General features: G+C 44.4%; 1 protein-coding gene across 1 annotated transcript in view; it reads right to left on the bottom strand.

Moving 5' to 3' along the window:
* Positions 1-1,040, bottom strand: part of GOLPH3 (golgi phosphoprotein 3) — a 52,887-nt gene extending 51,847 nt beyond the window's left edge. Inside the window, exon 1 of the mRNA XM_024755773.1 lies at positions 504-1,040. Within this exon, the coding sequence (XP_024611541.1) occupies positions 504-728 (225 nt within the window). The 5' untranslated portion in view covers positions 729-1,040. The remainder of the gene's footprint in view (positions 1-503) is intronic.
* Positions 1,041-25,880: the final 24,840 nt, after the last annotated feature.

The raw sequence follows: 25,880 nt of genomic DNA on the forward strand, positions 1-25,880 counted from the left end.
TTTCCAGGTTTCATGAGATTTTTGTTGGACTTTTATCAGTAAAACAACTTTTGCCTCCATTACCATTTCACCGAAATGTTTTCAAAATTCCAAACAGTACACCTTGTGTTTTTTTTTTTTAAATCACCCAGAAAGCAGATGAGTGGACCTAGGTCCACTGATCTCCCAGGTCCTAAAACCTGCAGAACCTATGAGTTCGGGTGCACTCTAACCTGCAAGTCTCCAGGTGGGAATTGTACCCTGGGGTCTACCCGGGTTAAACACGCGGAAAAAAGCGAGGAAGCAACAGACCGCCGGGGAGTCAAAATGAAAGGAGTGACTGTGAAAGAAGGGAAATCCAAGCAATCAGGGCGGGGAGGATCTGGACGCACGGGACCCGCTGGGCGCTCCCGGGCGCGGAGCTCGGGAGCTGGGAGGGCAGACGCGTGGAGCCGGTGGCCAGGCTCCCGCCTGGCGCCGGGGCCCCGCACCGGCCGCCCCCGCCCTGACCGCTGCACCCGCACCTCTCGGTCCTTGAGGCCCAGAAGGAGCACCTCCTCCATCAGAGTCAGCCGCGTTTCCTTTGAGTCGCCCTTGTCGTCTTCGTCCTGCTCGTCGCGACGGCTCTGCGCGTCGTCCTCGCCGTTGCCACCGCCGCCGCCAGCCGCCCGCTCCTTGTCGGCGGCGTTGCGGGAGGCCTCGGTGCGCCGCTGCACCAGCCCCGAGCTGCGCTGGGTCAGCGAGGTCATGGCTCCGGCCGAGGCGCCGCGCCGGGCCGAGAGGGACGCGGGACTTTCCGGGTCTCCCTCTTCCTCCCTTCGCGGCCCCCGACCCGCGCTTCCGTGTTAAACCCGGGCGCTGGGGCGACGTCCGTCGGTAGCGGGGCCGGGTGCAGTCATGGGGAGACGGGCCGGGGCGAAGCAGGCGGGCCGGTCGTCGGGGCGGGCGAGGGGCTCCTTCCTTCCTGCGATCGCAGCCCAGGGGCTGCCGGAGCTCCGAGACGGACGCCGTGGAGGAGGAGGAAGCAGCGGCGGCGGCGGCGGCGGCGCCTTTCCAATATGGCGGCGCCGGCTGACGTCACTGGAGGATGTGGCAAGGCCGCGGTGGGGCGGGGCGGACCGGGAGAACGCCGGAAGCGGCGGGTAGGGACCCGGGGGCTGGGACTCGCTGTCAACGACCTTCTCTCCGCCTCCCGGGTCTCCCCCGGCGCTCACCATTTTCTTGGGGTTCCTTCGCCGCCCGGCCCGCCGTCCCCCTCCCGTGACGTGTCCTTCCTCCGCCCGCCTTCCCGTGTCCCCCAAAGAACCGGGGCTGGAGCCAGAGTCTGGCAAGGCCCCAGCGAATCCGGGCAGGCTTGGCCTCGCGAGGGTGAACCCTGCTCCGTCTGGAGCTGTCCCCTTAGCACCCCAGACACCACCGTCCTCGGAGTTGGCCTCGCCCGGGGCTGCAGAGACCCGGCTTGGAATCCGGGGTCCCCACGAGTCACTGGAAGGACTTTGCTCACCGCTGATGGGGCGGGGAGAGGGCGGGCGCTCTGCCCACATTCCCAGACCCTTCAGAAGGAGTAACTGCGTTTAAATGGCCTGAAAGCGGACTTTTAGTTTTTCTGGGTGTGTTACGGTATGAAAAGAGAGGTTAGAACAAATTGAATAGTTTTGTTTGTAAAACTTTGTTCCTCCTTCCCGACCAGGGAGGGCACAGTGAGTACAGTTAGTACTGCACGCGTCGGTACAGTCGACCTTAACGAACTTTTTATAGAGACAATAAACCTGTTGGGTTTCCTGCCAAGTCTTTGTACACATTAAATCTCTTTCAGTTTAACTACTCGGGTAAATCCTCTTGGCGTGCTTGACAGTTTGGGCAAGTTATGTTAAAGAATAGATGCCCAACCTGAGAGGGGGGTTTGTAGGGCCAGAAGAGTGGAACTTATAAGTAAAACATTATCCAGAAATGGCATTGTATGCCATCCGATATTATTTAAAGTCAATAGTGATCACAGGCTGTGGTTACAGAATGATTTAGATAGGAGGAATGTAACAGGAATTAAGCTATAAGAAGCGATAAACGCCCACGGTAAAACCATCGCATAGAACATTTTTGCCTTCAGAGTTCTTCCTCTTCCACAAACCCATTATCCAGAACGCATACTGGCCCTGCACCATCACCATCACCCCGTTGCCCGGGCAAGTGAGAAGTAAATCTCCTGGGGTGGGGAGAAGGGGGCAGGGTGAGCACAAAGTAGACCCTCCCTGTTTCCTATCTTTTTGGGCAAAGGTCAATTTCACTTCAACCAATTTCTCTCATTAACATCCTGTTCAACTCATTTTTTTCCTTTTATTTCTCTCCCAGTTCTTTCCCAAATAGCTTAAAATGTTTCTTTTTAAAAGAAATATAATTATTTGATTAATATAGTCAAATACAAAAGTTTAAAGGGTATAAAGATAGCTATAGTGAAAATCTTCCTTCTAGCCCTGACCCTGTTCACCCAGTTGTTCTCCCCTCCCCCTGGTGATTTTAAAATGTGTCAACAAATTAGGTGAAGCCTAATTCCCCTCCCCTTGAGTGTGGGCCAGACTTAGTGACTCTCTTCAAATGAATTGAATGTGGCAGGCAGGACTGTGTGTGACTTCTTAGACTAGGACATAAAAGTCTTTGGAGCTTCTTCCTTGTTCTCCTCTGCTCTCTCTTAGATCGTTCACTCTGAGGGAAGCCAGCTGCCATATCATGAAGACATTCAAGCAGCCTTATGAAGAGGTCTAGTTGGGAAGGAACTGAGGCCTCCTGCCCAACAGCCATGTGAGTCAGCCATCTGGGAAGTGGATCCCAGCCCCAGTCAAACCTTTAGTTAACAACTGCAACCTCATGAAAGAGTCTGAACCTCTACCACTGAACATACACAGAGAATTTGTGCTCCTCCCCATGTCCCCATCTGTCATGGGCATAATTCTAATACAGCCCTCATAATTCTTGCTGCCCTAGTATCTACACTTTTGTGTAATCCCCTCTCCTTGAGTATGAACAGACTTTGTGACTTACTTCTAACCACTAGAATACGGCAAAAGGGAGGGAATGTTGCAGATGTAATTAAGGTCCTTAATAAATTCACTTTGAGTTAATCAAAGGAGAGATTATCCTGGGTGTGCCTGCATAACCAGGTGGCATAATCACTTTCCCTCGAAAGTGGATCCATCCCTTCCCTAATTAGAGAGACTTGAGTCAGCTGAGACATTCTCTAGATTGCTCTCAAGACATTCTCTCTTGAGGAAGACAGCTGTGTTGTGAACTGCCTATGGAGAGCAGTAACCTCTAAGAGTTGATGGTCTCAGTCTTAAAACTACAGCAACTGAATTATTCCAACAACATGAATGAGCTTGGAAGAAGACCCTAATCTCCAGATGAGAATGTAGCCCAGCCAACACTTTGATCACAACCTTGTGAGACTCTGAGCAAAGAATCCAGTTAAGCTATGCCGAACTCCTGACCAATGGAAACTCTGAAATAATAAATGTGTATTGTTTTAAGCCACTGAACTTGTAGTAATTTGTTATGTCATTGATGCAAGTAGGTTGAAAAAAATAAAGGGTGGTAAAATATATACCATGCAAACAGCAACCATAATCAAGCTAGAGTGACTATACTAATATCAGACAATATAGACTTTAAGACCACACATACACACAACATTGTAAATCAACTATATTCTAATATAAAACAAAAATTAAAAAAAAATAAGACCACACATACACACAAAGTTACTAGAAATACACTCTCACATTTGCGGTCAATTGATTTTCAACAAGGATGCCAAAACAATTCGATGGGGAAAGAATAGTCTTTTCAAAACAAATGGTGCAGGGACTTCCCTGGTGGTCCAGTGGGTAAGACTCCACGTTCCCAATGCAGGGGCCGGGGTTCGATCTCTGGTCGGGCAACTAGAACCCGCGTGCGTGTCACAACTAAGAGTCTGCATGCTGCAACTAAAAGATCCTGCATGCTGCAGCTAAAGATCCTGCATGCCACAATGAAGATCCCACTTGCTGCAACTAAGATGCAATGCAGCCAAAATAAACAAACAAATGGTACAGAAATAACTGTCTATCCATATACAAAAAGAAATGAAGTTGAACCCCTACCTTATACCATATACAAAAATTAACTCAAAATGGATCAAAGATCTAAGTGTATAGCTAAAAATATAAAATATTTAGATGAAAATTGGCATAAATCTTCATGATCTTGGATTGGGCAATGGTTTCTTAGATATAACCAAAAACCCAAATGATAAAACAAAAGAGAGAGAAATTGAACGTTGTTAAAAGAACACCACTAAGAAAATGTGCTTCAAAAGACACCATCAATTGTAAAGCAATTATACCCCAATAAAGATGTTTAAAAAAAAAAAAAAAGACACCATCAAGAAAATGAACAGCCAACCCATGTAATGGGGAAAAAAAAATTATAAATCATATATATGATAAGGACTTATATCTAGAATATATAAAGAATGCTTACAACTCAATAATAAGAAGTAATCCAATTTAAAATAGGCAAAGTGGGACTTCCCTGGTGGTGCAGTGAAATGCGCCACAACTATTGAGCCCGCGCTTGCCTAGAGCCTGTGCTCTGCAACAAGAGAAGCCACTGCAAGGAGAAGCCCACACACCGCAACAAAGACTAGCCCCTACTTGATGCAACTAGAGAAAGCCCGCATGCAGCAACAGAGACCCAATGCAGCCAAAAATAAAGAAAGAAAATAAAATAGGCAAAGTATATAAATAGACTTTTTACCAAAGAAGATACAAGAATAGCCAATAAGCCAATGAAAAGAAGCTCAATATCATTAGGGAAGAGCAAATCAAAGCCACAATGAGATACCACTTCACACCCACTAGAATGGCTATAATAAAAAAGACAGATAATAACATGTACTGTGATGTGGAGAAACTGGAACCCTCATAATACTTGTTAGAAGGTAATATAATGCACCACTTTAGAAAACCATCTGGCATAGGTTTTAACATAGAGTTACCATATGACTCAGCAATTCCATGTCTACTTATATGCCCAAGAAAAATGGAAAATATATTTTACACAAAAACCTGTACATGAATATTCATAGCACCATTATTCATAATAATGAAAAAGTGGAAACAACCCAACTACCCATCACCTGATGAATGGATAAATAAAATGTGGTATATCTACATCATGAAATGTTAGGCAACAAAAAGGAATGGAGTACCGACACATACTGCAATGCAGCATGTATAGACTTTGAAGACATTATGCTAACTGGAGAAGCCAGTCACAAAAGATCACACACTGCGCAGTTTTCTTTATATGAAATGTCTAGAATAAGCAAACCTATAGAAGCAGAGAGCGGATTAGTGATTGCCCAGGGCTGGCAAGGTTGGAGGGCATGGGGAATGACTGTTAAATTTGTCCAAAGTTTCTTTTTGGGGTGATGAGAATGTTCTGAAACTATGCACAATTCTGTGAAGATACTAAAACATTGAATTATACACTTTAAAAGGGTAAATTGTGTGGTATGTAGATTATATTCCAATGAATCTGTTATTAACAAAAATTAGGGATCTTTGAATTAGGTCTGGCTAGAAGCATGTTCCAAGATACTATATATTATTGAGAAAAAAATTTGGATTTTTTAAAATATGCTTTTTGTAATAGGTACTTTTTCGTTTTTAAGTTAAAATGTTTTGAACAAGGTTCACTCGTTGGTGATGAAAAAGGAACATACTTTTGGCATAATAACACATAAACTCATATTTTTTTAACCAATAAATTTGGAGGATTTAAAATTTTAAACAAATGTAGAAGAAAGCATTGTTATTTAACTTCATTGAAGATTATCATGAGAAAATAAATAACATAAGCATCAAAGAAATACACAGACTAGATAGGCTATAAAAACAATTTTAGCTGTTTGTTTATATAACAGTCTGTCACACAAATTCTAGAATTACATAGTTTAAGGAGCATTCAAGAGATTAAACAATTCACAAGCCTGAAATTTTTCCAACTGCCTACTCATTTTCCCTGGAAATCTAGAAAGGCAAGATTTCATGGTTTTATTATACCAGGTAGTTTAGTATCTTTCCACCGTGATCATCAGGAAGTCTTCTAAACTTCTAAGTTAAATCCTTAACTGTTAGTCTATATGAGGCCAGATATGAAAAGCTGTTGACACGGAGATAAGGCGTCTCCTGACTTATTAGTAAAGATCTCTACTGTGACTGGACGTTTTAGGCCAAAGCAATCTTCTTGGAATTTACTTGAGGTTTAGGTATAATCCTCTTTCCTCTGGGTGCACTAAACACCCCTCTCGTTTTCTCAGCTCAGTGGAAATTGAATAGCTTACTCACTGTTATCTAGAAAACAGCCCCTTGCACGTGTATACAAATTTAATTTGTTCTCTGCCCCACCTTCTCTGAGTAAATTATTCTTGGTTCCCTGAGTCAACCATGAAAATAAATGCCCTCTTGTCCAAGATTTTAAATAAATCACAGTGTGATGAGAAAGAACTGAGCTTTTTTTTTTTTGCGGTACGCGGGCCTCTCACTGTTGTGGCCTCTCCCGTTGCGGAGCACAGGCTCCAGACGCGCAGGCCCAGCGGCCATGGCTCACGGGCCCAGCCGCTCCGCGGCACGTGGGATCCTCCTGGACCGGGGCACGAACCCGCGTCCCCTGTATCAGCAGGTGGACTCTCAACCACTGTGCCACCAGGGAAGCCCCTAAGCTTCTTCATCTGTAGAATGTCTCCCTCTTTTCACAAACCACGAATTTTCCTTCTAGGAACAAAGGTTGCTTTCCCGTCAAAGGACTGAATGCTGAAGCTTCCTGAGTGGCTATATTAGCTTTCTGTGCTATAGAACAAACAGGAGATATTTATTATCTTACAATTTCTGTGAGGCAGGCATCAGGCACAGCTTAGCTGGATTCTCTGCTCTGGGACTCACAAGGATGCAATCAAGATGTCAGCTGAGCTGCATTCTCATCTGGAGACTCGACTGGGAAAGAACTGGCTTCCAAGTTTGCTCAGGTTATTGGCAGAATTCATTTCCTGGAGGTTGTAGAACTGAGGGCTTCCGTTTCTTGTTGGCTGTTGGCTGAAGGCCACCCTCGGCTCTTAGAGGCTGCATGCGGTTTCTTGCTGAATGGGCTTCCTCAACACGGCTGCTTCTTCATTGAGCCAAAAAGGAGAATCCCTAGTGTGAATCTGTCAGCATAATGGAGTTTTATAGAATGTAACGTTGTCATGGGAGCGACATCCCTTTACTGTTGCCATATTCCACTGATTAGAAACAGTCATTAGTTTCAGCCCACACTCAAGAGAACAGGACTATATAAATGTATGAACACCAGAATACAGGTGATCACTGCAGATCACCTTAGGGTCGGCCCAGCACAGCCGACTTGAATCCCTTCTACACGGAGATGGAGTATGGGAATGAACAAATTAATAAACAAAAGCTAACCTATCTTTCAGTATTTTACATGATCTTTTTTCTTTATCCATAACTCCTTAGAAAAGCATTTGTATGAGTTATTTATTGCTATTTAACAAACCATGTCCCCCAAATAGTGGCTTAAAACAGCAACTGTTTGCTTATTTTTCTGAGGGTCAGCAATTTGGGCTGGCCTCAGCTGGGCTGTTCTGCTGCTCTCCCATGGGGTTTCGTGTATGGCTGGAGTCAAGCTGCAGCTTGACGTGGGCTGGTTGCTTTAACACAGCCTCACTCACATACGTGGAAATTGGTGCTGGCTTTAGGTCTCCAGCAGGCTGGCCTGGCCCTCTTCACATGGTGTCTGAGTTCCAGGAGGAAGAGAAGCTACAAACCTCAGTCATTGTACAATATCACTTCTGCCACATTGTGCTGATCAAAGGCAAGCCCAGATGCAACAGATGGGGAAATAGACTCCACCTCTTTTCCTTTCCAGACTTGTGCAAAGTTCAAACCTGAGAGCCTTTTAGGATTTACCTGATAGCTATTACAAAGTATCTATCCCCATACACAGAGCATTTCTTACCTGGTTAAAGATCCAGTGGCATTTAATGTTTATTATTGTTAAAGCAGTTAATTGATCTTTGCTTAAATAAGCTACTATCTCCAGATATCGTCACATGTTAGTCTTAAATGTTGCTAGGTTTATTCTTTTTTTTTTTTTTTTGCGGTACGTGGGCCTCTCACTGTTGTGGCCTCTCCCGTTGCGGAGCACAGGCTCCGGATGCGCAGGCTCAGCGGCCATGGCTCACGGGCCTAGCCGCTCCGCGGCATGTGGGATCCTCCCAGACTGGGGCACGAACCCGTGTCCCCTGCATCGGCAGGCAGACTCTCAACCACTGTGCCACCAGGGAAGCCCTAGGTTTATTCTTAATAAATGTTCATCTTAAATATTGCTAGCTGTTTTCTTTTTTCTTTCAGCTTTTAAAAAATTTTTTTTACTTGGAACAGAGTTAACTTACAATGTTGTGTTAGTTTCATGTGTACAGCAAAGTGAATCAATTATACATATACATGTATCCACTCTTTTTTTTTTTTTTAGATTCTTTTCCCTATATCCCATATACAGAGTATTGAGTAGAGTTCCCTGTGCTATACAGCAGGTTCTTATTAGTTATCTATTTTATATATAGTAGTGTGTCTATGTCAATCCCAATCTCCCAGTTTATCCCTCGCCCCTTATCCCCTGGTGACCATAAGTTTGTTTTCTACATTTGTGACTCTACTGTTTTGTAAATAAGTTCATTTTTACCCTTTTTTTAGATTCCATGTATAAGCAACATCATATGATATTTGTCTTTTTTTTTAATTAATTTATTTGGTTGCACCGGGTCTTAGTTGTGGCACATGGGTTCAGTAGTTGTGACACACAGGCTTAGTTGCTCTGCGGCATATGTAACCTTCCAGACCAGGGATCGAACCCATGTCCCCTACATTGGCAGGCAGATTCTTTATCCACTGTACCACCAGGGAAGTCCGATATTTGTCTTTCTGTGTCAACTTTTTATTTTGATAAATACTTCCAAGCATTTAGTAAATAAACCATAGAAATTCCAGAAGAACATTATGTAGGTGAATTCTTTTGTAACACTGGAAAGGAGAAGCCTTTCTTACCATCACCTAAAATCCAGAATCTTGAGAGAAAACACTGATAAATTTGATTCCATAAAAATCAAAAACTCCCTTGTGGGAGGTGTTGATTCTTCTTGTTTCTTCTCCACACACAAATCTAATCCATCTGTTCACTTACAGCCACCTCTGCTTACTCTGCCCCAGTGCCAATCCAAACATCTCCCTGTTCAACTGCCACCGGACTTCATTTAGCTGCATTTCTGTAAGTGCTCTATGTCAGTAACGAGTGACTTTCTGCCCACCACCCATGGCCATCATCCCTAGGTGACTTGGAGTTTCCTAAGTTGCTTTCAGCTCTGCCACCACCTGAAGGGGAGCTCACTCTCTCCCTCTGTCATGCTACCCCTTCTCCTGCTGCTTTACCTGCCAAAGGGCAGACGAGCTTTTCCAAAGTATATCCGTGTGAGAATACTCTCCTCCCATCTCCTATCCGCCTTTAAAAGATAAAATTGTGGAATTATTTATATAGCCCCTTTTCTAGAAGCTCATAATACCTCTTCAGCACCACGCACATGGCAGCTTTTACATGCCCTCCTGAGGTTTACCACCACAGTTCTCCTTCATATTTGTTCTTACTCCATTACCCTCTCCCAACCAAAGCCCCTCCCCATCAATTCACGAACACAATTCAGAAAGTATTCCAGATCAACTGAAAAAGCTCTTCTGAATAGAGTATATTTACCATGTGAATCAGCAACAGGGTTTAGATACAAAACACTAATTTTACCAAAATTTAAGCTACTCAAAATAGAAATGATTACTCCAACTGGATTATTTCTTCTCACCAAAATGAGATGAGAATGCAAGAAATTATCTTAATAGGTGATGTAGCAATGTTCCTAATAATCTTAATAATGACTACATCTTCTTTAACTCAAAATCCCGGTAAACGTTTACCTTGACCCACTTAATTAATAAAAAAGATAGTGGGATTAATTAACTCTATTTCCTTCCCTTATGAAAGGGAGGTTTGGATAAGTCAAAATTTAATAAATAATCCTACCTTTGACATCGAAATTGGGTGTTTTTTTGGAAAAGTTGCCTGATTAAGTAGGTTTTGATTTTGTTTTTAATTATTATTCTTTTTGCATTTGCATTTGTGGTAACTGGAAATGTTCTTATCAACCAAACTACAGATCTGATTGGGGAATATCTGAGAAGATCAGTTTCTCTGTCGTTGCATTGTTTAACTGCTATTATATTTTACTTCAGATCCAGTCATCAGTTCTGTCTCTGCCACCTCTCAAAACCAAGGTGTGGTCAATAGATGGCCTACATTTGCCCCCAGTCAAGAGATGGAGTTCGTATCTCCTCCTCTTGCACCTGAGTAGAACTTGAGACTGCCTCAACCAATAGGGGATAGGGGAAGTGAACTTACGTAACTTTTGAGGGTAGATTATAAATATGTACACCTGCTTTGTTCTCTTAGGATGATAGTTCTTGGACTCAGCCACCATACTGTGAGGAAATCCAAACATTCTGTTTAGAGGCCCACCTAGAAAGGAACAGAGGCCCCTGGCCCACACCCCTGGCCAAGCTCCCAGTTAACAGCACAGTTTGCCACCATGTGAGTGAGGCATCTTGAAAGTGAATCCTGCCCTCCAGTTAAGCTGTCCCAGCTGATGCCATGTGGAGCAGAGATGAGCCATCCATTCTTGAGAAGTAGGTAACTGAAACACAGAGGAAGAAGAGCTTCCCAGGCTCAAACTGCTCTAGAGTTGAGTCTGGTATATATTTAGATACAAAGGACTTCCCTCTTTCTGAGATAAACCAACCAAGCCAGTAATCAAGAGGAATTGTTAACTGCCAGTGAACCCTCCGTCAGCTTCCCTCACCCAAATAAGTAATTTAGTGAAAGCTCACCGTACACCCATTTTACAGGCTGGAGATTTTAAACAGGAAGAGTTAAGTCATCAGTGGACACCAGGGCCAGGAGCAGTCTGGCTGAGAAAGACAAGCAATTTCATGCAGCAGTCAGGAAGAGAAGAAAGTTGATGTGCTCTCAAAAGATGGGGAGAGACCCCTCCAACTGTGAGGGCAGGACAAGAAAAACTCAAGCCAGTTAAGTGACCTGAGCTGAGTCTGAGGGGCTGTCACAGGAATCATCTCTCGTTTTTTAGCTCTCGAAGGCGGGTGTGGGTGGGACGAGGTCAGATGCCGAAGGGGTTCAATGAATTCATTACTTCTTGTTTTTAGGAGATTACATGCAACAAACTATGTTTTAAAAATTGCGCAAGTATCATGAACACATTCTTATGCTAAAATTTTCAAACAAGAATCAATTCCGCAGAGCAAAATATAAAAGTCAACTTTCATCCGCACTCCCATTTTCACACCCCTCCCCCAAATTAGCCAGGACTGTGGTTTGGCATCCATCCTTCTGTCCCTATTCTATGCATTTACGTGTAATACATTAATACATGGACATACATTATACAGATTTTTAATGTAAACAGGTTATGCTGTATGCGCTGTTCTGCAAGTTGCTTTTTCCACATAATAATATATCTTGGGAATCTCCCCCTATCAGTGCATTTACCTCTATCTCATTCTTTTTAATGGCTGCAAAGTATTTCACGGTATGGGTAAACAATTTAATCAGTTCTGTAATGATGGACATCTAACCTATTCTTAAATGTTCCCTATTCCAACAGTGCTGCAGTAAACCCCTTTGTACAAACATCTGCATGCTGAGTGTTTCTGTAAGATCGATTTTGGGTCTCAGGTTGAGTGTGAGCTGATGAATAAAGCAGCTGATGTCTCCATTTATTTCTCCCGTTGACATAACATTCACATAGTCTCTGACATCCTTTTTTCCTCTGCCTTTGAGGACAGTTTCTTGAGTGACTGCTCCCAAGGAACTCTAGCATGGCTACTCACTACGGAAACAGAAGACTCCAGTGGCAGGAAAATTAAGCTGCAGAAGCTGCGGTTAAATAAGACATAGAATTTGAGATGAGCCATTGGAAAGCAATTTTGGTCTCCCAAAGAGTTGTTTAATAAAGATGGCCTTGACATATGTTTACTTTCTTGGTTCCCCTACTATTTTTAGTTCCTTGGGCGAAGTTAATACTTGATTATAAATACATGCTTTTAAAATTTAAAAAAAGCAGGCTGGGCTTCCCTGCTGGCGCAGTGGTTGAGAGTCCGCCTGCCAATGCAGGGGACACGGGTTCGTACCCTGGTCCGGGAGGATCCCACATGCCGCGGAGCGGCTGGGCCCGTGAGCCATGGCCGCTGAGCCTGCGCGTCCAGAGCCTGTGCTCCACAACGGGAGAGGCCCCAGCAGTGAGAGGCCCGCGTACCGCAAAAAAATAAATAGAAAAATAAAAATAAAAAAGGCAGGCTTATAACATAAATGAAGAAAGTTTCAGCTAAAATTAGCCATCTGCTCCCCCTGTAGATGCCCATCCTGGGGTGCAGCCTTGGAAGCGTCATTAGCTCTTTACGCCATTAGCCTACTCTTAGTACATTTGCCTCACGGTACTAACTGATGGCTCATGACCTTAAAATCTTAATGTCTCTTCCAACGGTCATTTGGCCACGTCTAAATCATAGCTACATCCAGCCTTTGCATCTGGATTTTTATTTATTTGTCTCAATAAGGGTAAAGGAGGGGAAGTGGAAAACGAATAGGTTCGGTTTGCCTTTTACAAAGGCCAGACCAGTGGGCGGTTTCAAAGGCAAAGCTAAATATAAATAAATCTTTGTTTGGGGGCCTTATGTAATTAAATTGTGTTTCACCTATCATGTGAGTAAAACCACAGCATAGCTTACAGCTATGTCAAAGATACACCTACTATTCTAAGATGTGTTTCCTTCCTCAACCGTAACTCCTGAGGGCTATGACAATCCCATGCCAGTTGCCTCAGACATCTCCTCCTTGTTCCTCATGAGAAAAGTTTCCTTTTTAATGGTGGTCTATTTGTTTGCTTGTTTATCGACAGGCATCTTTCAAATTGTCTAACTTCAAAAGTATAGGAGTTTGTTTATAATAGAAAAATAAACCTAAAAAGGCCATTGCAATTTGAACTAAAATTCAAGTCTCAGGAAGAGGAGCTTTGTTTGGAATTAAGATTTAGAAAGTTGTGATTGAGGACATCTGTTCGCTGGCCGATGGGACTGAATGGCTGGAACAAAGGAGATGAAGTGGTAGCACGTAGACTGGCTGCTGTGATCGCACCACGATGCTTAGCATTTCATCTGGGGGAGAAAGAAATGAGTAACAGTTGATGTGCCGTAAACAAGGAAGTCCCACCATCTTCCATTTCTTTCTTTTTTTGTTTTTTTACAGAGAAGAAATCTTATTTTTATGAGACAGTTGAGAAGCCACTAAGATACTTACTTCCAAGGTATTATCTTCGGTCATGTTCCCTATCTTCTTTTTAGGGAATATTCAGCCCCTACAGCTATCACAAATGCAGCAAATCCCCATTTGAATTCTTTTAATAATGTACCAACAAAGAAAGCATCGTTTCCAAAGTCACCTTGTATCTCCAAACTTCACTGTGGTCCCACAGATCCCTTAGCCCTCGTGGGCCCAACTTCTCCTGGACAGTGTCTAATGGGGTCCCTTCTATCTTCCATTGTTTATAATCAGGAAGTTCCACTTTACTGTGACTATGTACATGTCCACGTCCATGGGCCACACCTGACCCACGGCAAACTGACCTCTCAGGACACTCATTATTCAGCTCTCCAGCCAAAGCCATCACCTTCCATTTCTGAGACCTATTACCATGCTCTTCCATCAAGCAAGAGCTGAGGGACATGCCTACAATGCTCCGAAATTATCCTTTTCTTTTCAATAAATTTATTTATTTTTTATTATTTTTGGCTGTGTTGGGTCTTCGTTGCTGTGCACAGGCTTTCTCTAGTTGTAGTGAGCGCGTGCTTCTCATTGCGGTGGCTTCTCTTGTTGCGGAGCACGGGCTCTAGGTGCGCGGGCTTCAGTCGTTGCAGCACACGGGCTCAGTGGTTGTGGCTCGCGGGCTCTAGAGCGCAGGCTCGGTAGTTGTGGCGCACAGGGCTTAGTTGCTCCGTGGCCCAAATTATCCCTTTGTTGTTCCTCAGGCCTCTCGTTCCACCTGGCCCACCCAACCGTCTACTCTTCCACCCCCTGGGTGGGGCGTGGGGGGAGTTCTATGAAACGTGTCTCTTCCCTAAGTTACAGATGGGGATGAGACATAGGACTCCTCTATTTTCAGATTCCCCAAATCAATGTTGTGGGTAGTGGCGGAGTGGCGTCCTCACCTTCCTCTGCTCACACCCAGGGAACTCATGATAGGGCTACGGCGCAGGCCGCTCCACCCCACCCCCGTTCTCCGTTGACTCTCCTTCGCAGCCAGAGGATCTTTAGTCAAGAGAGGTTGGGGGCTTCCCTGGTGGCGCAGTGGTTGGGAGTCCGCCTGCCGATGCAGGGGACGCAGGTTCGTGCCCCGGTCCGGGAAGATCCCACATGCCTCGGAGCGGCTGGGTAGTGGAAGCGCGGAGTCCTAACCACTGGACAGCTAGGGAATTCCTGTCAAATAGTAGCTTTAAATGACAAAACAGTTTTATCTCACAGCTCCTGAAGCTCAGGAATCTGGGCATGGCTTAGCTGGGTCCTCTGGCTCAGGCTTTCTTGCAAGACTGCAGTCAAGGTTTTCTGTAGGGCTGCAGTCACCTTAATGTTCAACCAGGGGTGGGAGGGTCTGTCTCCAGGCTTACCCCTGGTCGTTGGCCGACCTCAGGTCCTCAATAACCATTAGCCAGAGACATCAGTTTCTTGCCATGTGGACGTCTCTACAGGACAGCTCACAAAATGGCAGCTTGCTTCCCTGAACCAAGGGCTCCTAACATGAGAGACAGAGAGAGAGAGAGGGAGAAAGTCACAGTCTTTTGTAACCTAATCACTTTTGCCATACCCTATTTGTTAGAAGGGAGTCACTAGGTCCAGCCCATAGTCAGGGAGAGAAGATTCACAAGGACGTGACCACTGGGAACCGTTTTAGGTGCTGCCTGCCACTCTAAGTAATCTTCTTCTTTCTGACCATTACTGTTCTTACCATCCTGTCTGTAGAAGATGAACTAGGCCATGTGATATGGACAACCAGTCAACCCAGGCCTGATAGTCCATACCTGAAGCACATCCTGCCTTCTTCGACTAATACAATGGTGTGCTTTTTAAAAATGAATACATAAAGGGGTGGGGGAGTCTTTTATAGCAATCTCATTGTTTGGATGTGTTCAGGTACTGGGACTCCCAGATCTACAATCTGTAGCGTTTAGAGGCATGAGGCTCCCCTCCCTCAGAATGGGCCTATATCCTCTCCAACATAGCCCTGGAAGCCCTTTGCACTACCTGTGCTCTACTGACTGTCAGGGAGTTAGAGTAATTATGCAGGAAAAGACTCAAGGTTTCCCAATGAGTGTCCAGGTCTAGGAAATGCAGCTGAATAGAGTAACAATGCCAAGGGACTATCAGGCTTGCTGTACTCTTCAGACTTTGTTCTGAATAGTCTTGGGAGCACAAGCTGAGATGTGGAGAGGCTTATGAAGGCGGGTGGTTTGCGAAGGAGAGAGGAAATGCAATGGACAAGAAAGGTGCTGAAGATGACATTCTGCTAACCCCGTGGGGGAGCTTAACAAGTCATGTCATCCCTCTGGGCTTGAGTTCATCCTCTCAGAAATGACAGGGTTGAAGCAGACAATCTCTACATTTTATGGGTAAATGACCAGTAGAAAGAATTTATGAGAAAGCTAGTAAGGAATGAGTTTAGTTGTTGGAAAGAAAAGGGGATGAGTCAGTGCTGACTCACCTGTAAGTGATGACTTACTAAGAAGTTACTGAAAACAATTTATGAGATGTAAAAAATATCATACTGTATACTTTTTCCTAATTTTAATAAAATTTCACGTTGGTATAAAGATTACCGTTTTGTGGGCTTCCATGGTAGCACAGTGGTTAAGAATCCGCCTGCCAATGCAGGGGACACGGGTTCGAGCCCTGGTCTAGGAAGATTCCACATGCCACGGAGCAACTAAGCCCGTGTGCCACAACTACTGAGCCTGACCTCTAGAGCCCACGAGCCACGACTACTGAGCCCGTGTGCCACAACTACTGAACCTGTGCTCTAGAGCCCATGCTCTGCAACCACAGAAGCCACTGCAATGAGAAGCCCGCACACCGCAACGAAGAGTAGCCCCTGCTCTCCACAACTAGAGAAAGCCCGCACGCAGCAACAAAGACCCAACACAGCCAAAAATAAATTAAAACAAAAAAAAAAGATTACTGTTTTGTAAATACAGAGCTTCTTTCCTTTTGGAAACAACCATCTACTATTCTTCTCTTCAATCCCTCCCCCCACCACACACACACACACACACACACACCACACACACACACAACCATCCACATGATTACCATGGAAGCCACCATGTTAGTGTGCCGTGATTCTACCCCTGTCTGCAGGTGACTAGTGCACTCATCTGAGCTGGGACACTCCTAATCCTTAACTGGTTCAGATCTAGAAACAGGTGGTCTAGTCTTTCTTAAGAATCTCAGGACTATGAATGTGAAGCTGGGACATTCAGGGACCACACCTTCTCTTACTTGGACCAGAGAAAACTGGTCTGGAAAGTAAGGAGGAAACAAAGTAGACGTACGGAGGAAAGCCACTGAGATGGAGAAAGAACACAGGCAGCATTTGCATTACTGGTTCCGGTAATTGCTGAAGCTGGGCTGTTGTCATTTAGTTTCTGAGAACAGGATCCTCATTAACTTCCCCCTTTGGTTAAAGCATATTTGATTTGGGTTTCTGTCTCTTGCAACCAAATGGGGGGGAAAAAAACCTAACTTATTCACAAGTTCATTATTAGAAACAATTGTTAAATTATTAAAAGAATAAGGAAGAACACAAAAAGTGACCAATAATTCTACCAGTTTGAGATAAATTCTCCTAACATTTTGGAATATTTTTCCTGTCACTTTTCTATACATTTACATAAGGGAAATTAGACATTTGACAGGAGTTTTAAATTCATGCTTTTTTCACTTAAGGATTATGTTGTGGGCATTTTCTTGTGTCAATCAATATATTCTTCAAAAATATCATTTTTATAACTCTGACAATTTACGTTCATGAGAAGTAAGTAACTGGACTGGATCTGGTTGACATTTTGGGAATATTCTGGCTGTGGAGTGGGGATCAGATTGGAGGTAAACATCCAGAAAGATGAGATCAGAGACACTGAGAGAGGAGTCCAGGTGACTGCCCAAGTTGGTTAAGATGAGGGTGGTGACAGTGAGGATGGACAGAAGAGGAAGGACTCCGAGGCCATGTGGTAGGTAGACTCAATGGGCTGTGGGGTTAATTAGGGTCAGGGAGTAAAGGTAAACAAGACATCTAGAACAACTAAGTGAATGGTACAGCCATTTATGAAGACACAATTCTGGAGGAGAAGCAAGTTTGGAGGGAATGAAATGAGTTTAATTTTGGACATGTTGAGTTCTAAGTGTTTTGCAGACATTCAAGTCTTGATTTTTAATTTATCTATTTAATTAATTTATTTTTGGCTCCGTTGGGTCTGCGTTGCTGCACGCGGGCTTCCTCTAGTTGTGGAGAGCAGGGGCTACTCTTCCTTGCGGTGTGCGGGCTTCTCATTGCCGTGGCTTCTCTTGTTGCGGAGCACGGGCTCTAAGCGCATGGGCTTCAGTAGTTGTGGCATGAGGGCTCAGTAGTTGTGGCTCGCGGGCTCTAGAGCACAGGCTCAGTAGTTGTGGCACATGGGCTTAGTTGCTCTGCGGCATACAGGATCTTCTTGGACCAGGGCTTGAACTGGTGTTCCCTGCATCGGCAGGCGGATTCTTAACCGCTGCCCAGGGAAGCTCTCAAGTCTTGATATACAGGTAGCAAGCAGGAGATAAAGATCTGGAGTAGAGACAAGAGATAAGGATTTGTGAGTCTTCTGCATCCACGAGGTGATTAAAGCCACAGGAATGAATCACCCAGGAAGAGGGTTAAGAGTGAGAAGGGACCTGAGGAGGATAGAAGAAAGAATCTCTGTCAAGGAAACTAAGAAGGAGGAGCCAGAAGGGTAGGAAGAAAACTAGGGGAGTATAACATCATGGAGCCCAAGAGAAGAGACTTCTTCAAGGAGGAGGAAACGGCCCACAGCGCTGACCACCGAGGGAGTCAGGCAAGGTCTGGCAGACGTCGTCGACAGCCACCTTCCCCATGTCCATTCTCCCCTTCTTCTTGGCTTGTCACGCTCAGTCCTAACTGCTACACAAGATGAGAACTGAAGTGTCCTTTGGGTTTGGTGGCATGGAGCTCACTGTGTTCTTGAGACAACAGGCTCAGAAGTTTGGGATGGACTGAGAAGTGAGTGTGAGGTGGGCCAGCGAAAACCCGAAGTGAACATGACTCAAGCTCAGCTGCTGGAGGGCAGGAGTGCGGTGGGGAGTGTAGGTCTGGGGGAAGATAGGATCAAGACATGGGTTGGTTTGTTTTGAGATAAACTAAAGCAGAGCTCATTGAAATACTGAGGGGCAGGATTAGCAGAGACTGAAGGACAAGGGAGACAGAAGATAATAGAGAGCAAAGGTTCCTGAGCAGATAACACACATAACAGGTGACGGCAGCCAGCACACAGGTCCTGCGACTCCATACGGGTAGAAGCAGCCAAGTCTTCCACTGTAACAGAGGGACAGAGAGAAAAACGGTGGGATACAGGCAATGGGAAGCCAGGGGTGATAGGGACTGTGGAGCATGAGCCACAGCCTCCCTGAACAGTGCTGAGTTAGATCCACAGAGCTAGGGAGGACTTCCTTCCTATCTTCTCTATTAATAAATCCTATCTTTTCTATTAATCTCCAGTGATGGCTCTGTTCACAAACATCAATGCCAGTCTTTTCTTTTTTTTTTGCAGTACATGGGCCTCTCACTGTTGTGGCCTCTCCCGTTGTGGAGCACAGGCTCTGGACGCGCAGGCTCAGCAGCCATGGCTCACGGGCCCAGCCGCTCCACGGCAGGCATGTGGGATCTTCCCGGACCGGAGCACGAACCTGCATCCCCAGCATCGGCAGGCAGACTCTCAACCACTGCGCCACCAGGGAAGCCCAATGCCAGTCTTTTATAATACTATAACAAATCTGAGACCAAACAGTCTAAATTCATCTCCTCCTGAATTAGCTTCTTCAACATGTATTTACTGGGTCAGAATATTATACAGTGGGGTTACAGTGTCCAGGCACATCACTTCTGTATCCTACTGGATAACTCTAAGGAAAATGAACCTCAACCGCCAGCAGCCAGAATGGAAAGAGAAGCCTCAAAAAGAAACTTGCAGGGATATCCACATGGAACGCAATGAAGTTGGACCCTTACTCTTATTTCTGGGCTCGCTATTCTGTTCCATTGATCTATGTCTGTTTTTGTGCCAGCACCAAGTCATATGTCTGATAAGGGGCTTGTATCAAGAATATATAAAAAATATATAAATAAAGAACTCAACTTAAAAAGACTACACAATTAAAAAATGAACAAAGGGGCTTCCCTGGTGGCGCAGTGGTTGAGAGTCCGCCTGCAGATGCAGGGGACACGGGTTCGTGCCCCGGTCTGGGAAGATCCCACATGCCGCGGAGCGGCTGGGCCTGTAAGCCATGGCCGCTGAGCCTGCGCGTCCGGAGCCTGTGCTCCACAACGGAATAGACATTTCTCCAACTCCCATGAAGATAGATAAATGGCCGACAAGCCCATGATAAGGTGCTCAACATCATTTAGTCATCGGGGAAATGCGAATAAAAAATACCACTTCGCACCAACTAGGATGACTAGAATCGAAAAGTCAGATAATAAGCAGTACTGGTGAGGTGTGGAGAAATCGCAATCCTCATACACTGCTGAGGCAACAGCCTGGCAGTTTCTCAAGAAGTTAAACAAAGAGTTACTCTTGACCCAGACACTGCTAGATACATACCCAAGAGAAATAAAAACATATGTCCACACAAAAACTTGCACACAAATGTTCCTAACAGCATTATTCGTACTAGCCAAGATGTGGAAATAACCCAAACGCCCAAACTAATGAATGGATAAACCACATGTGGTAAATCCATACAACAGCTTGTTATTAGGCCACAAAAAGGAATGAAGCTCTGATATGCAGATAAACCTTGAAAACATTCTGCTAAGTGGAAGAAACTGATCACAGAAGACCACATACATGATTCTGTTTATATAAAATGTCCAGAATAAGCAAATATATAGAGCCACAGACTCGTGGTTGCCTAAGGCTGGGGGAACATGGGGGTTGGGGAGTGATGGGTAAGGGTTTCTTTTGGAGGCGATGAAAATGTTCTATAATTGATTGTGGTGATGGTTGCACAACTGTGAATATATTAAAAACGATTGATTCGTACACCTTAAATGGGTGAATTGTATGGTATGTGAATTATATCTCAATAAAGCTGTTACCTGCCCCCGCCTCCAAAAAAAAAGACAAAGAAACTCTCAGCTAAAGGGCAGCTTCCTTCTACCCAGCCTCTTCTCTCTGCGAGTCACAGATACTCTCAACCACCTGGTCTAAGTAGACGGGTACCCAAAATGTGGGTTGTTGGGATACAGTCGTGGAACTGTACCTCTGCACTGAGCAGCCATGGGCATGCTGCTGGATCACGGGTCTCAGCGGCCCTTTGTCTCAACAACTTGGCTGCCTTCTGCCTGAGCCAGTCCAGGATAAGTTCTCCTTGTGCCTACAACACACTGAGCCCTTATTCCCTGGCACATGCTATGTTATTGCGAAGAAAACCAACAAGTTTTGAATCTGCTCACATAGTAGAAGTATACATCAAACTTAGGCAAAGGCAGGAAATGGTATGTGTTACATTACGTTTTCCTTACCACCTACTATAAACAGAGGCTGTTTAATGTCTTGGTTTTTGCTCATTTAAAAAAAAAAATCACAGAATATTTCTTGAATTCTGACTGCCCTTTCCTAGTGCTTCGTAGCTTACAGAATTTGGGGGTGGTGTTGCACATTTGAGAATGCTATTGCCCTTGAAAAGGCTGGCAGGGGTCCTTGAAATTGAATGACGAACATAGGGGTAATCTGGAATTGAAAACACTGCAATTATTTTCATTTTCTTTTATTTAATTAAACGAAATTTGCTAATTTACAGTAAGGATTGAATCACATAATCATCTAGTTCATTTTGCCACTTCCTGTGAGGCAAGGGACAGTGTGGGTCGAACCTTCAAGAATCCTGGGAAATCAGGCCCTTGTAACCAGAAGCTCTGAGGCAGGATGAAATTCAACCTCCTGGTAGAAATAGGAAGGGCATTTAGAAATGCCCACAGACTTTGAGGATGTATAGAAATAGTACCCCTTTATAAAAAGAGGAGACACAGGTAGTCCCACATTTGGAATCTGGGGAGAAATCAGGGAATTTATCTTGAGGTAGGAGAGAGCTGAAAGGGTTAGTTGAGGAATGGGCTTGTTACAAAGCCTTTTATGATGTTCTCTGAGGAGCTATTATATAAAATGCATTGGAACTCTACTGCCTAATTTAGAGGAATTTCCACAAGACCATGCTGAGTGATTAAGGCAAGATAAAGAGATATGGGTGTAATCAACACCCTCCCAAATTCATATGGTCTCTCAGAGAGTCCCCAGCAGGGTTGAGCCCCATTGCTCACAGCAGTAACTTGCTCATGAAGGCACTTTGTTTGCCCTTTCCTGTCGTACTTCCCCAGTCTTTCACACTGCTGTCTGGGATCACCTGCCAAATAAACTACTTGCACCCAAACCTTTGTGTCAGAGTCGGCTAATTCAAACTAAGACATGGAGACCTTAGGTGGCAGCCACCCACAGGCAGACTTCATATACCCCAAGCCTCCCATACGACTCTAAGGAACAAGGGAGGAGTCCCCCAGATACAACTATGATTGAACATCCCTTAACTCTAACTATATATCATGACTGAATTGATGTCATGACTTGATCTAAGTCAATCTGGCCATGCTGCATTTGTGACATTCTTCTGTAAGTCAGTAGCTTCTGGAAATCAGAGATAGGTGGGCGCTATAGCTCCCTGGCACCATCACCATAACCTCCTTAGGAGATGGCATTTTACGATGAAAGCCAGGCTTGGACCAAATCTACGAGATGTGTGAACATTTATTAACAGCACAAAACAATCGTATTTCTTGTTCTTTGGTTGTGGGAGATGTCCCCCTCTCTGTCCGCAGGCCTCCACTAAGTGTTCTGCATGAAAGTTTCACTTCCAAGATAGATGCAATGAGACAGCAGAAGCGGCCCACCTTGTGGTCTGTCAAGTGACCTGGAGCTTATGGGACCAATGAGGTTTTTAGACCTTGGGCTCTGTTCCAAAGAGTTTACACTGCTGGGACTGAGGGATATGTTTACCCTATAGGTCTGAGGATGGGGCCTCTATGGCATTTCTAGCCAAACGCAGACCCCAAACACCTACACATCTCACCACTGGAAGATCCTCAACAAACCCTTTGAGGTAGATTTTGAATATCTGAAGTGCTTATGTAGCCACTTTTGGAACTTGGATTCCTGTTTAGGGTATTTCAAATGCTAACTGCTCCTGGTTAAATTTACACACACACACACACACACACACACACACACCCTCTGTTTACATAAAGTATTTCAATGACCACACAATAACAGCTAACATTTACTGACCATCTACTATGTGACAGACACTCAAAAGGAACTCATCTTTAACCCTCCAGCACTCCAATAAGGTGGGTTCTATGAATGTTGCCATTTTACAGATGAGGAAACTGAGAGGGAGGGACGGTAACTCCCTCACCCAAGTCCCACAGTTCATAAGTTGCAAATCAGGGGTTCAGACTCAGGCAGTCTGGCTCTAGAGAGACCGGCCCCTTAACCATCACATTTCGCAGACCCCAGTGAGGGGCAGTGCCAGCTAATTGAGAGAAATATAGAAATGTGACATTCCCGGAGACTGGTTCAAGATGGTGGAGTAGAAGGACCTGCTCTCACTCCCTCTTGCAAGAGCACCGGAATCACAACTAACTGCTGAACAATCAACAACAGGAAGACACTGAAACTCACCAGTAAAGGTACCCCACATCCAGAGACAAAGGAGAAGCCACAGTGAGACGGTAGGAGGGGCGCAATCACAATAAAATCTAATCCCATAACTGCTGGGTGGGTGACCCACAAACTGGAGAACACTTATACCACAGAAGCCACCCACTGGAGTGAAGGTTCTGAGCCCCATGTCAGGCTTCCCAACCTGAGGGTCTGGCAACAGAAGGAGGAATTCCTACAGAATCAGACTTTGGCTAGCGGGATTTGATTGCAGGACTTTGGCAGGACTGGGGAAAACAGAGACTCCACTCTTGGAGGGCACACACAAAGTAGTGTGTGCATTGGGACCCAGGGGAAGGAGCAGTGACCCCACAGGAGACTGAACCAGACCTACCTGCTAGTGTTGGAGGGTCTCCTGCAGAGGCGGGGGGTGGCTGTGGCTCACCACAGGGACAAGGACACTGACAGCAGAAGTTCTGGGAAGTACTCCTTGGTGTGAGCCCTCCCAGAGTCCACCATTAGCCACACCAAAGAGCCGGGTAGGCTCCAGTGCTGGGTCGCCTCAGGCCAAACAACCAACAGGGAGGGAACCCAGCCCCACCCATCAGCAGACAAGTGGATTAAAGTTTCACTGAGCTCTGCCCACCAGAGCAACACCCAGCTCTACCCACCACCAGTTCCTCCCATCAGGAAGCCTGCACAAGCCTCTTAGATAGCCTCATCCACCAGACGGCAGACAGCAGAAGCAAGAACTACAATCCTGCAGCCTCTGGAAAAAAAACCACATTCACAGGAAGATAGACAAGATGAAAAGGCAGAGGACTTTTTACCAGACGAAGGAACAAGATAAAACCCCAGAAAAACAACGAAATGAAGTGGAGATAGGCAACCTTCCAGAAAAAGAATTCAGAATAATGATAGTGAAGATGATCCAGGACCTCGGAAAAAGAATGGAGACAAAGATCGAGAAGATGCAAGAAGTGTTTAACAAAGATGTAGAAGAATTAAAGAACAAACGCCTAAAAGAATTAAAGAACAAACAAACAGATGAACAATAACTGAAATGAAAAATATACTAGAAGGAATCAATAGCAGAATAACTGAGGCAGAAGAATGTATAAGTGATCTGGAAGACAGAATGGTGGAATTCACTGGTGCAGAACAGAATAAAGAAAAAAGAATGAAAAGAAATGAAGACAGCCTAAGAGGCCTCTGGGACAACAACAAACAAAACAACATTCACATTATAGTGGTCCCAGAAGGAGAAGAGAGAGAAAGGACCTGAGAAAATATTTGAAGAGATTACAGTTGAAAATTTCCCTAACGTGGATTGGGTCACAAATCAAGCCACGGTAAATTTAAGAAAACTGAAATCATTTCAAGCATCTTTTCTGATCACAACGTTATGAGATTAGAAATCAATTACAGGGGGAAAAAAAAACACACAAACACATGTAGGCTAAACAATATGTTACTACATAACCAAGAGATCACTGAAGAAATCAAAGAGGAAATGAAAAAACACCTAGAGACAAATGACAATGAAAACATGATGATCCAAAACCTCTGGGATGCAGCAAAAGCAGTTCTACGAGGTAAGTTTATAGCAATACAAGCCTACCTCAAGAAACAAGAAAAATCTCAAAAAACTATAACACGTGGATGAAAGAAATCAGAGATGACACAAGCAGATAGAAAAATATACCATGCTCCTGGACTGGAAGAATTAAAATGACTATACCACCTAAGGCAATCTACAGACTCAATGCAATCCCCATCAAATTACCAATGACATTTTTCACAGAACTAGAAAAAAACATTTTAAAATTTGGATGGGAACAAATAAGACCCCAAATAGCCAAAGCAATCTTGAGAAACAAAAATGGACCTGGAGGAATCAGACTATACTACAAAGCTACAGAAATCAAGACAATATGGTACTGGAACAAAAACAGAAATATAGATCAATGGAACAGGACAGAAAGCCCAGAGATAAACCCACGCACCTATGGTCAACTAATCTGTGACAAAGGAGGCAAGGGTAAGCAATGGAGAAAAGACAGTCTCTTCAATAAGTGGTGCTGGGAAAACTGGAGAGCTATATGTAAAAGAATGAAATTAGAACACATCCTAACACCATACACAAAAATAAATTCAAAATGTATTAGAGACCTAAATGTAGGACCAGACACTATAAAACTCTCAGAGGCAAACATAGGAAGAACACTCTTTGACATAAATCACAGCAAGATCTTTTTTGACCCACCTCCCAGAGTAATGGAAATAAAAACAAAAATAAACAAATGGGACCTAATGAAACTTAAAAGCTTTTGCAAAGCAAAGGAAACTACAAACAGGAAGAAAAGACAACCCTCAGAATGGGAGAAAATATCTGCAAACAAATCAACAGACAAAGGATTAATCTCCAAAATATATGAACAGCTCACGCAGGTCAATATTAAAAAGACAAACAACCCAATCCAAAAATGGGCAGAAGACCTAAAAAGACATTTCTCCAGAGAAGACATACAGATGGTCAACAGGCACATGAAAAGCTGCTCAACATCACTAATTATTAGAGAAATGCAAATCAAAACTACAATGAGGTATCACCTCACACCAGTTAGAATGGGCATCATCAGAAAATCTATAAACAACAAATGCTGGAGAGGG

The sequence above is a fragment of the Neophocaena asiaeorientalis genome, unplaced genomic scaffold, assembly GCF_003031525.2.
Source record: "Neophocaena asiaeorientalis asiaeorientalis breed wild unplaced genomic scaffold, Neophocaena_asiaeorientalis_V1.1 scaffold93, whole genome shotgun sequence".
NCBI lineage: Eukaryota > Metazoa > Chordata > Mammalia > Artiodactyla > Phocoenidae > Neophocaena > Neophocaena asiaeorientalis.